Raw genomic sequence first — 13,677 nt, 5'->3', positions numbered from 1 at the left:
CTCATTTTGTATTCTCACTAAATCTATTTTATGTAAGCATGAAATAAAGGTACACTTTGTACTCCACATTTTTTTGATAGTGAAGTTCTCTCATATCGTCTCTGCCACTAGATGTATGCTTGTTAAGCGGAACCACTTAAATTTTAGTGTCCCTTATTTTGTGTTGTGATTATTTGTTATTCTGTTATTTTTCTACTTTTTTGGTGATCCTATAATATTAGTTTTGCCACAATAACACACGTGATAAATAGAAAATCGTTAACTTTGAAGGTAAAGTGATAAAGAAACCTATTTAAAATTTAGACAAAACTTAAAAGGACTATATTCTCAAAAACGAAAACCCAAAAATTAAATTCAAATCATATGAAAACTTAAGAATTAAATATTAGTTTTCCCTATAATTTTTTAAAAAAGGCACGTGTGTTGTAGTTAAAACAAGTTCAGATTAGCCGGATCCATACACATGGACAGTTGCGGATTCCGTTGGTCTGCCCCTTGTGTTGGACTTCTCACAAATCACAATGCCATCGAGCAAAGTAAGGAAAAAAAAAAAATAGTAGGAAAAAACTTCGCTTATCTATAATTTATGGATTATTAACATGTTGAAGCAACTTGAAAAGATGAAATTGACAAATATATATATATATATATATATATATATATATATATATATATATATAATGTTGAGAATGATTTCTGATTATGTCAAGAAGAAAAAATAAATTACCCGAGATGTGAGTAGCAAGATGATTGTGAGATGCACCTACTTGATTGACCGAATAAATCACATCAGATTGTGAATTTTGCTGTAACAAGGCAAATAATTGTTGAATCTATTCTTGTATGATTGACAATGTGACAAATGGAGATTCTAAGTTCTGAAACTTGATTAGCAGCATGACTTTCAACGGCAGATTTCCTCTAGTGAACTTTGAAACCACGAGGAAGATAATGTAGCTTATAACACTTTTTAATGGTGTGTCCATACACACCACAATAAGTGCATATAAGATGATCTTTACGAATTACATTCGGTTTAACATATTGAGGATTTGCAGCAACAGATCGAAATGAAGAAGATAGAGAAGAAACTTTAGCCATCAAAGTGGTTGTTGTGACAACTTTATATATATATAACAGAATTATTATAGTAGCATGATGATTAGTTATTAAGCTAATAGCAACGTAATACATTTCATAACATATGCATAATATATTAGAGATAAACATGTAGCAAAGAAACCAAATTAATTAACTCAGGAATATAAATATAACATCAGAGTCATACATCTGTTTATCTGTTTAAGGCTTAAATCAAATATTATTTACATTAGAAATGACTATATAAAATAAATATCATATACAAAATATCTGTAAAAATTAGGGACTATTTGAGTCCCACAGACATTTAAAACAACATCAGATTAGCTGATTTTTTTTTTTTTTTTTTTAAGAATAAAAAAGGAAAAAAGAAAAACAAAGAAAAAAAGAAAAATAGAGATTAGCCGGATCCATACACATGGACAGGACAGGTTAATCTAATCGAGTTACCCCTAAAAAAATGAGTAAATAATTGTACAAGTGGAAACCAACTATTTAACGTTGGCCATTGGTTTGTCATTTGTGGATTCCGTTTGTCTGCCACTTGTGTTGGACTCCTCACAAATCACAATGCCATTGAACAAATTAAGGAACAAAAAAATAATAAAAGAAAGGAATGGAATCAAATTATATATAGTTTTGTTTGTTGTTGTTCTATCCCATCAAATTACCAAACGCCAACAATATTTTATTGTGTCATGGATGTCGTCTATTTAAAAGAGAAAGCGTTTTAGCTTCTGTCAAATTAACAACATAACAACGTAAAATGCATGATATATCTTACCAAAGGATTAACTGCGTGTTGAACAATTATATTTTTGTTAATTTTACTATTTTTTCAAGAAAAATGTTTGGAATATTTAAATTTTTATTATAACTTCTTTAAAAACTCACATGGTATCCCACACATGGGTGCCACAAACGCAATATGGATAGAAAATTAAGTAATAAAATTTGATAGTCCACATGCAAGATAAAACTACATACAAACTAGGGACTATGACCCCCTCGGCTTTCAAACTTTCTTTTGAAAATTTTTATTAAGTTAAATAAATATGTATTTTTAGACTCAAAAATCTAGGTTTGACCTTTTATTTATTCTCTCTCATCTCCCCCACAATATGAAAAAAAGAAAAAAAAGAAAAAAAAAAAGAAGATAAATTAAGTCATGCATTTCCTCACATGCATTTTTTTGCTTTATAAACTGAAGAATTAAGAGGGCTATGGCAGGAGCTATAATCCTGACAGATGAAATTTTCTGCCACTATTACCCAAAGCTGGGAATAATAACAGAAAAAGAAAAGGCATTAATTTTACCTTAAATCATGGTAAAATCTACATTCTTAAATAAATACTCACATGGTACAACATATTTACACCTCAACAACAAAATATAGCTAGGACTCTCACCATATGTTTGACATATTTGAAATTGTCATAAAGAACACGTAATATAGAAATAATACGTACAATAAATTCCAAAACAAATACTTCGTAATTCAAATTTCTCCAATTTAATTCAAATTTCCCCCTACCTCAGATTCGTTTTTTTGAAGCATTAGAACACTAAATTTGACACCTCAATTTCGTATATAAACCATCAATTTAAAAACATGTATTTAACTCTACAAATTAGTAATTAGTAATGCTTTTTCACTTCAAACTCAAGGAACACGCCATTTGCCTTTTCTGAAATGAAAGTGTCTCTTAATTTAAGCGAAAGGGCCAAGCTCAGCCATAATCCACATCAACCACGGATTTTTCTTTAAGTTAAACAATCTCAAACTATCATTTTTCCGGTCACAGATCAACGACTTGATGAATTGTTTGGGGCTAAAGTGTTCTCTAGGTTGTATCTGTAGTCTGTTTATCATTGGATTGGAGTCAAATCTGAATTGATTTTGATAAGAGAAAGTGATTTGTAATTAGGCGAATTTTAAAGACCAATAATACAATTTTCCCTTGCTTTTATAATGAAGAACTGGGCTTAATTATTTCGATAGTAAAGGAAACATAAATTAATTTGATATAGTAATGAGAGGTAGGGTTAGTGGAGGCCAACAACTCATTAATATTAATTAATATAATGAGTCTCACCTAACACAAGCATCTTCTTGATTATAATATGATCCTTAATTACCTAATTTCTCACCTAATATCACAATCTTCTTGCTTATAATATATATAGACGTACATAGACAGGTTATCTAATTGAGTCAATTTAATTGGTTAACTCAAAAAGAAGAAATAGAAAAAAGAATAAATAATTATGCAAGCGGAAACCAATTAACTTTGTAACGTACGTTGTATATATGCAATTCTAACGGTTGTGATTAGTTTGTGAGTTTTGGAATTGAATTGGTGTTATTTGAATTCTAGCTCACAAACTCGACTTCAAATGTGGTGGTAGCATGGTGAGGAGTTGATCTGATTGTGCATGGTGGAGACGCCAACAATACTGGACACCGACGAAGACGAAGCAATTGATCTGCAATTCTCCTCAACAAAGATAATACAACTGGAATAAAAATCAAGGGTTTCGTGATTGTGAAATCAATCTGAAACAAATAATATGAGAAAAAAAAAATCCTGCAATCCAAGGTTGAAACAATTGGCGTTAGCTTATAGTTCTAATACCATGAAAGAAATCTAAAACCTAAAAGAAATAAAATGCGGAATAATAAAATAAGAAAGATAAGAGATTTTACGTAGTTCGATTTATGACTTACGTCTACATAGTAAAGTCCAAAGGGTTACATTATTGCTCTTACTGCTTGATTAATTTACAATAAAAATGATACATATTTATTAGAATATTGAGAGAATACAAAATAATATGTTAAAAATATAATATAATCAAATCAGAATTGAATGTATTCAAATCTCATTTGATTATAATCAATTACAATTAATAAGGATTAAATCAAATCCTTTAATATATGGAGACTACCGTAATATACGATATCAATATATTCTCTAACATAATAAAAGAATGGAAAGGAATCAAATTAGGAAAATGGTAGAAACACTCCTAGTCTACAACATCAAATTATTATGTAAGTCTTGTTTGTTGTATCCCATCAAAGCCATCCATATTTTATTGGGGGAGTGTTAAAAAAACATTCTTCACACATCCACTTTTTTATATGGTGTGGAATTCATATCATATGGACTCTATTTTATAAAAGAATGGGTGCGTTTTTTTTTTTTTTTTTTTTTTTTTTTTTTTTTTTTTTTTTTAATCTTTTGGATGTCTATCTAAAAGAGAAGAGCATTTTAGCTTCCACCAAATTACTTTGAATTATTAATGCTTTTTTACTTCAAACTCAAGGAACGTACCATCTGCCTTTTCTGAAAAACAAGTGTCTTAGTTTATGTTTTGTGCCAAGAGCTAATCTGATTTTGGTTTTTCATTTTTTGGGTGATTTCACGGGTAAAAATGTTAAATTCTTGAACTACTTGATTAATTGTTTGAGGTTAAAGTATTCTCTATGTTGGATCTACGGTCTGATTATCATTAGATTAGGGTCAAATTTGAAGATGTGCCTAAAACTGCTTTCAAAACTCTTAAGGGCCACTACGAGTTTTTAATGTTGTCGTTTGACCTCACCAATACTCCATCAACTTTTCAGGAGTTAATGAATGCCATCTTCAACCCTTTCTTACGAATTTGTAATAGCTTTTTTAACGACATCCCAGTCTACAGTAGGACTATGGGAGATCACATACTGCATTTAAGGGAATTTTAACATACTCTCAAGCATCATCAGTTGTATGCTAAGCAATCTAAATGTCATTTTAGGGTGAAGGACATTGATTATCTCGGGCATTTGATTTCACATGAAGGAGTCAAGGTCCTTTAAAAATTGATTATATGGTTAATTAATGGTCAGTACCAACAACCATTAAATCATTGAGGGGATTTATGGGGTTGACAAGCTATTATAGTTAATTTATCAGAAGTTATGGTATGATTGCTGCCCCACTCTTTGAGTTACTAAAAAAGAATTCTTTCTAGTGGTCCGAGAAAGTAACTGAAGTTTTTCATAAGCTCAAGGAGGTAAAGACTCACCCACCAGTATTGCGACTACCCAATTTTTCAATACCCTTTGTTATTGAGTGTGATGCCAAGAGCACTAGTCTAGGTGCTTTTCGATGCAATAGGGACAACCAATTGCCTTCTCTAGTCAGGCATTGAAAGGAAGGAAGGGCTCTGTTCTTATCTACCTACGAAAAAGAATTGTTTTCTTTAGTCACAATAGTACAAAGATGGAGACCTAACTTATTGGGCCTGTCTTTCAAGGTTAGAAGAGACCACCAATCATTGAAATTCTTACTAGAACATAAGGCAAGGACAGTTCTACTGCAAAGATGGGTTTTGAAACTACTGGAGTATGACTTTGTTATAGAATGCAAAAAAGGAAAAGAAAATAGGGTAGCAAATGCTCTGTCAAGAAAGTTTGAAGAGTCTACCGAGGACACTCACCTCACCTTATCCCTAATTTCTTTTCCTATACCAACTTCGGTAGAAGAACTGAAAGATAGTTACTTGGCTGACCCAATTACTAAAGCTATTCTGATTAAACTCCAACAAGGTCAGGGATTTCCTAAAGGATATACATTACCGCAGAGATTGATACTTAAGAAAGGAAGGCTATACATTGTGAAAGATTGAGATTCAAAGTCTTGGAATACATTCAAAATCTTGTAAACAATTAAGTTATTGAGCATAATGTAATCATTTGAGTTTTACTTTCTGAACGTAAGTCATAGACTGAACGACGTAAATTCTGTCTCTTTTCTCTTTCTTGCTTCTATTATATATTATTTCAGTTTTATTCTATTTTAGATTTATACACAAATCTCAACAACCATGAGGTTCCTCCAGTCGTGTATTATGATAATATTAGAGCTACGTACTCAACTTCGAATCCAGTCTTTCATTCTCTTATAAAACATATAGCAATTGATTATGATTTTGTTCTCTTCTCAATTTCTTGTCCTATGGCTTTTATCAAGATTTATTTCACCAAGTACAAGCTCAACGTTGGTAATGGACCTATCCTCCGGAAGGTATTTATAAATGCAATTGGAATGTGTCGGTTAATGTCACAGAAGGATGGGTTGCTTTGGACATAGTGGTTAGAAACTGCCATGGTTTGATTTTGGGAGCAAAATGTATAACGATGGAGATGGTGGCAGATTCTAGTTTGGCAGAGGTAATGGGTGCGTTATATGCAGTGCAATTTTGCAAAGAGGTTGGTTTTTTTGATGTTTTGTTTGAAGGGGATGCCAATACAGTAGTAAAGGAAATTAATTCCCCCCCCCCCCCCCCCCCCCTCCTCCTTTTTTTATTTTTATCTAAAATTGTGATGAGATGCAAAGCTTTAGATTGGTGAAATTCTCTTTTACGCCTAGAGAATGTAATATGGCGGTGTACACTTTAGCAAAAGAAGCAACCCTAATAACGTTGAGCAGATTTGGTTAGAAGACTTTTTGTTGAGTATTTTATCTATTGTAACTAAGGAACAACACTGTCCCTAAATCCTTTTTGTGGAATCAATTGTTTTTTCTAAGTATTGATTTTATGATATTAGAATTTTCGTTAAAAAAAAAAACGTTGGTAATGGACCAAATACAAACCTCAACGTTGGTAATCAATTGTTGGGTTTGCAAGAGCGTATTGAAACATAATTACAATAACTCAAGACATCAAACAATTCCCCTGTAATCCCTTTCCTTCATTCAGAAGATAAAAAATAAAAAACATCAAACAATAAAGCAACGTTGGAAAAGGAATTGTTGTTGATAATTAAGGTTGGAAAGGCAGAGATCGAAGTAGAAGGCGTGTAACATTAGTTAATAGACTTTTCAATATAAATAAAACGTGCACTTACGATCAAGTCCGGCCATTCCAGAGAGAGATGGGTCCATGTTCATGTGCTGTAGGTAGGAAGTTAAATTTGTTAGGTCGAAAAAAAAAAAGAAAAAGTGCACACTGGAAAATGCTACAGAACTTTGGCAAGAGAATATGGACCTTATTTGGCAAAAATTCAAAAGAAAAAAAATTCTGGACGCCATTATTCTCTCCAAGTTGCAGACCTGCAGAAGTACAAACCCACTCTTTCTTTCATTTCACCCCAAAAGTTTTCCCTCTAACCAAAGAGCTACTCCCTCCCTCCATAACCTCCGCCTGCCGTCCACCCCGTAGCAGCAGCCGCCGCCCACCAGCGACACCACCGCCGGTAGATGAGAGCGACACTCGCCATCTACCCCACCAACAGCCCAGCACCACCGTACTGAACGGTCCGAATGCCACCCCCCACGACCCACCATCTAGAGGGGTAAATTTTCTCAAGGGATTTTTCCTTTTGATTTTTAACTCAGATCATTGCTATTTTATTGAATTGATGAATTTAATGGCTTTTAATTATTATATATATATGATGCAAAACTGCTTTCATATACTGTGACAGAATTTTTAGTTGCCCAGCACATAGCCATATTGCCATAACTTTGAGTTTCACGTGGCGTAAGGGATAGCTTTTTAGGAGGATTACAATTCTCTACAATTTTAAACAAATTTGAGATTTTCAAATTATGTCATTATGTGAAAAATGCTAAATATTATTAACAACAAGCCAACTTTGCCTTATGCGGCCCACTCACCTTTTCTTCTTCTTCTTCTTCTTCTTCTTTCTTACTTTTTTCTTTTCTACTCGGGTTTTTCCAAAACCCGCCCACCTGGTCTCAACCTGTACTCAACCTTAATTCATGCCCGAATTTAAAGCCAATTTAGGAGAAAAACGGCTGACACATATCCGCAACCCACGCATGAGAAAAAGGTCTCCAAAAAATCAAAAAATGTGTGGGTCCCACTTTTAAATAATTGAATAATTATTATTTAAATCAAATAATATTTTTTTAATATTTATTTATAATAAATAATTATTATTTTACACTACTTTTTTTCACTTGGGGTGTGCAGAACCCACTCGTACCCGCAAACCCGTCCTGCCCCATCAATAACGGATATAAGACATTTCTAGAAAAGTGTGGACCCTAAATATGCCAACTTGTGATTTATGGGGCGGGTTGCAGTATTAAATTTGTTCCCACCCGCCCCACCCCGCAGTCCCTTTATACTCATACCATCAAATTTTTTTCAAAAAAATTATAAGAGTCACGACTAGGGTGTGCCTTTGATTTCATGATCAAATTTTTTCCAAAAAATTATAAGAGTCACGACTAGAGTCATGAATTGCCCAGATTGTGTACCTTTGTTTCATTCAATACAGTTCTGCACTATCTATTTCATCTCTATTCTTATTTCATTCTCATATACACTTCCATCTCTACATTCTCTTATACACATATTCATTCAATCTATAATCACAGAAAAGAATAAAAAAGTTCTTTACAGTTGGGTTTATTGGTAATTCTGGTTCTTTCTTCTCGTTCTTGTTTGCTGGTGAAGTTGATTCAATTGGGATTTTCAAATTTTGAATTGGGTTAGCAAAATTGTGAATTATTTTTCTGGTTTTGAGCCCATGAAAAAAGAAAAAGAAAAAGGAATACCCGAACCCGCATGAACCCGTCCCGATCTGTGCTACCCGAGGCCCAGCCCATTCACTATGCAGGTTGCGAATCTCAATTTTCAAACCCATTCACTGACAGGCGGGTTGTGGGAAACATGCAAAGCCGGCCCGCGCCCACCCCTACTTTTCACAACATCAATAATTATACACAACTTTTCAAACCTCCAATCATTTCCTACCATTAAAAAATAATATTTATCTCAAAAATGCAACACCCAAACACAAATTCAAAAAAGAATCTAAATTCTACTCATCATCTAAACACATTTTTTGCGTCGAAATCTGGAAACAGAATAAGAATTCAATTTTGATTTAAAAAATTCAACACTCAAACAAACCATAAAAGATTCAAATAAATGTTATTAAAATTAAGTATACTATTCAACGAGGCCCGAGGCAAGCTATATGCATGTATTTGTTTAATTTTAATTATTTTTTTTTCCGTCATTTGTTTCCTGTTCTTTACTTTGGTACATTAACAAACCATTCATAAGACAAAATACTCATTAAAACACAAAAGTATTTTTCATTTTTATGTTCCATCAAAAAATTTGGAAAATTATAAATAAATTTCTTTCATACCTTTTTTTCTTTTTTCTTCCTTTTACTTGTTATTAAAGCAGGATCTCAAAGATATTTTTTGGCATTGGCAAGAAGAAAGAATATGAAAGAACAAATCATGGCAAAAACGAGTAGTAGCAATCAAACATCCATCACTATTAGAGATATTGTAACAGAAGTGACATCTTCGATTCAAGGAAAGCTTTGCCAAAAATCTCCAATACCATCTAAATGTTCCATATTTAGAGTTCCGGATAGACTACGCAGGCATAGTGAAAAGGCTTTCGAGCCAAAGTTGGTTTCAATTGGCCCATTTCACCACGGGAAGGAGAAGATGCAAGCAATGGAAAAAATTAAGTTATGGTATTTGCATTGCCTCCTCGATCGAGCACCAACTACGAGAACTACTTTGAAGTGCTTTGTAGAAGCTATTGGAAGAATTGAGCAAGAGTGTCGTGCATGTTACGCTGAAGAAATTCTTGTTCCTAAAAAAGATTTCATAGAGATGCTTCTGGTTGATGGTTGTTTTATCCTTGAATTTTTACGCAAAGGTTTGGGGGAGGTGCAACCAGACATTGAAGATCCAGTGTTCCATATGCCATGGATGCGTTTGAGAATAGCAGATGACTTGAGGCTACTTGAGAATCAGCTTCCTTGGCGCGTGCTTGATTGCTTGTTCTACCTAACCAAATCACATGCTGAAGAGACATCCCTACATAATCTTGTCCTTTGGTCTAATGGAAATGTACGGCCCACTCGTGATAACCTCAAACACGATCATATACTTGATTGCCTACGAAACTCCGCAATTGGAACATCCACAATAACACCGGCCCCTAAAACTTTGCAAAGACACCTCATCACGTCTATGGAGCAGATTCCATCTGTGATAGAACTTGTGCAAGCTGGAGTTAAATTCAAAGCTGGAGACAGAAATAACAGCCTTCTTGATGTAACTTTCAAAGATGGAGTGATGACAATCCCACCGTTAAAGGTTTGGGAGGATGCAAGATCTGTATACAGAAATTTCATTGCATTTGAACAATGTGATCCAAGCAAAGACTTTGAAGTCACCTCTTATGGTAAGCTCTTTGCTGACCTTATTACCAATAACCAAGATGTAGATTTTCTAAAAGACAAAGGAATTCTAAGTCTCTATTTGGGCACTGAGGACGTAGCAAGTATCTTCAACAGGCTTTATAGTGATGCTTCAGTCGGTGCTTTCCTTTACTCAGACCTCTACCGTGAAGTGAATGCATTTTGTAGGCGTCGTTGCAATAGATGGCGAGCAACGTTGAAGCGTGACTATTTTGGCAACCCATGGGCGATCATATCGCTCATGGCTGCATTCTTGATTCTAGTTTTCACTTTTTCACAAACCCTTTATTCTGTCATTTCTTACTATAAACGCCCCTCCTAATATCAGTTAAGAAATTGTAAGCTAATCTCAACGTGTGTTTCTCTCAATAATAAGTCAATAATTATGGATCCTATTGATTTTAGATGTTCTTTTTGCAAACTCCAAGTACTACATATTTGTAATTGAAAGAATAATTGATCTTGATAAATATCACGACTTTTCCCAGATCTCATTATGTTAGTAATAAAAGGCAAATAATCACAATAACTTGTACCATACATACATCTTGTCTCATAATTTGTTGGTTCCAATTATTGTTTGTTATTATGGTTAATCTTTGGTGGGTTTTCCTTCCTGGATTTGCGTTGATTGTATGTTTTTGGCATATGCACATTGATCAACTAATACAACAACTGAACCTCTCTATCAATCCTTCTGTGTAAAAGAACACGTGTTCTCTTAGGAATTTAAGAAGAAAACGAGAATTGGAAAAAAAAAAGAAATGGAATGAAATTCTATTGAAAAGAGGCAATTCGAAGAGCCACACCCTCCGATGTTCAATTCGAACAATTCGATAACTCTCTCTTCCTCTTCCTCTCATTTATGCAATTTTCTACACCTACGCCTATCAACTGAATCAGTAAATACATTCAGTTACAACTATCTTCTTTCCTTATGTTGCGACATATCAACCCTCTCAAAAGAGCTCCTTACAATTCTCCCCTCTTTAGAGCACCTTGCTCACAAGGTGGGACCATGGGGGTAGGCATGTGTTAGAGAGTGGTACTCCTCCCAAGTTGCATCATCTTTGGATTGACCAGCCATTGCACCAGCAATTCAGTGATGGAACAATTGTTCTTTGGCCAAGATCGATGAGTTAAAATCTCTATTGGTTCAGGCTAAATGATGCCTACCAAATTCACAGATGGCAAAATTGGTAAAACAGATAAATTGGAGCCTAGTTTAGGTTTGATTTGAGAGACATAGAAAACACTCTGTTTTGGTATGTAAAGCAAAAAAGGTAGAACTCATAGAAGTGGCATATCTGAAATAGTAATTAGGGGAGATGGCTTTAGCTATCCTATCTCTGCAGAAGAAACTACCAATCATGCTCATTCATAGGGTTACAACAAGCAACTGATCATAAAATGATTGGGAAAGAAACGTGACAAAGAGATGATTTGGTGCAAATAAATACAAAATGACCATCTGGAAATTTATGAGAAAGATAAGAAAATAAATCTAAACGGTAGATTGCCCATTACACAACATTTTGGCTTGGTAGAGGAAATTTTTTAATCTCCCAACGGGCAAAAATAAAAAAGAAAGAACATGAATCATAAGATACCAAACAGGGGCCACAAAACAGCAATTTGCAATCATAAAAACCAAAAGGCACAACAGAATGAGCCCACCTAATCTCCCTTATAATGATATTAATTTGATTTATATCGATTATAATGAGATGAGTTGTCCGAAGAACAAGGTTATAGTATGTTTTTCAATCTGATCTCTCTTTTAATGCTGTTAATCTTGATTCATTTTCAATTATGTTGGAAAAGACAAGAGGAGGAGATTTGCAAATTGGGTATTGAAATGGAGTTAGATTCATTATGATAAATATGTAAGGATGTGCTAGAATTAAATTAATTGTTGTCAATACAAATGAACAACACTCAAGTCGAAGGTACAAACAAATGAACAACATTCATAAAGCTGCTCTATTTTTCTACATTTTCCAATTACTAAAATCTCTACTCTCTCATATCTATGCTACAAAAACAATATATCAACTTGTAAGTTGAGGTACTAATAGTTGCTTCTTTTATAGAATGGGGAGCGTGAGAAACTGAATCTGCAAACACTACATCAAACAATCATTTTTTTATAAAGCATAAAATAGGAATATAAGAAACAAAAGAGAAAAAACTCTCTCTTCAACATTCTTATTCATAAAACTCAACAACAATAACAACCAAGTGGTCAAGCCGATCCTATTGTGCTTAAATAGAACTTAGGGTTCGACGCTAAAAGTAAAATTATAAAAATAGTCTTTATAAAAAATTGTTGCAACTTCACTCCAGCTAATGTCACATGAGGGTCTCACGGAGTTTCTGTCCTATGATTAGTCGCATTCTTGCTCGAGCAGAGGTTACGCATGATTTGTCTCCTGCAGAATCGAAAATTCCCACTCGAGAAGCCTTTCCTCCTTCACTCAAGATCCTCCATGAGGGCATTTTCAAGTTGGGCTGCATCACTTTTCCATTTTCACAAAATTTCCGCGGTACTCCCAACACCTGAGCACTAATAATTCAACATTCAGGGATTGACTTCCACACTGTTGCTCCTCGGAAGATCACCATATGGTAATGTTTCTTGTACTTATTAAGCTGAAAACAGAGTGTGGAAAGAACATGTACCTCATCTTGGTCTAATAAAACCAAATTTTGTCCATAGTGGCTCAGCCTCATCAGTCGTTGGAAGCACATGGTTCTCAATGCAAGTCAACAAGGATTGAAAGGAATCCTAAAACGCTCATCAATTTAGAATAGGTGCCAAAATCCAAAAAAGAAAAAGAAAACATCCCATCAATAGATGAAATTACCTGTCCATGGCAATTCGTATCTGTTGCTACTAGAGAGAGCTCTGCCACTTCCAACCCAAATATATGGAACAATGCATCCATACTATGTGAGAATATGCATATGTTATACCCTGCACAATAAATGACGTGACGAGTTATCTCATTGTCAAAACTGACTTCATATGATTTGATCTTCTAGATGCTTCGTATAATGGAAAACCATTTTTTTCTTTCACATGCAATGGAAAATCACCTGTATATATACTAACATAGCAATTAACAGTCTCTCATATGGAAAATGGCAACATACTCTAAAAGAAACTATCTAGTTTCATATAAAGAGGCCAATTCCAATATTTAAGAACCCTCCATCTTGTATCAACATTCAGGAGCAAGTCTGGAAACTTTTGATCTCCACAAACTACAAAATTTTACAAAGTAGAAAGAATAAAATTCTTGACACATGGAAGAAG

General features: G+C 34.0%; 1 protein-coding gene across 1 annotated transcript; it reads left to right on the top strand.

Moving 5' to 3' along the window:
- Positions 1-9,378: 9,378 nt before the first annotated feature.
- On the top strand, positions 9,379-10,680 carry LOC133879833 (UPF0481 protein At3g47200-like). Its single transcript, XM_062318604.1, has one exon. It carries the CDS (start codon positions 9,379-9,381, stop codon positions 10,678-10,680), a length of 1,302 nt encoding a protein of 433 aa, XP_062174588.1.
- Positions 10,681-13,677: the final 2,997 nt, after the last annotated feature.

The sequence above is a fragment of the Alnus glutinosa genome, chromosome 10, assembly GCF_958979055.1.
Source record: "Alnus glutinosa chromosome 10, dhAlnGlut1.1, whole genome shotgun sequence".
Taxonomy (NCBI): Eukaryota; Viridiplantae; Streptophyta; class Magnoliopsida; order Fagales; family Betulaceae; genus Alnus; species Alnus glutinosa.
This window is presented reverse-complemented; position numbering and strand designations above follow the sequence as displayed.

Excerpts from the sequence above, each read along its gene's own strand:
- LOC133879833 (XM_062318604.1), top strand. The coding sequence starts at position 9,379 with ATGGCAAAAACGAGTAGTAGCAATCAAACATCCATCACTATTAGAGAT.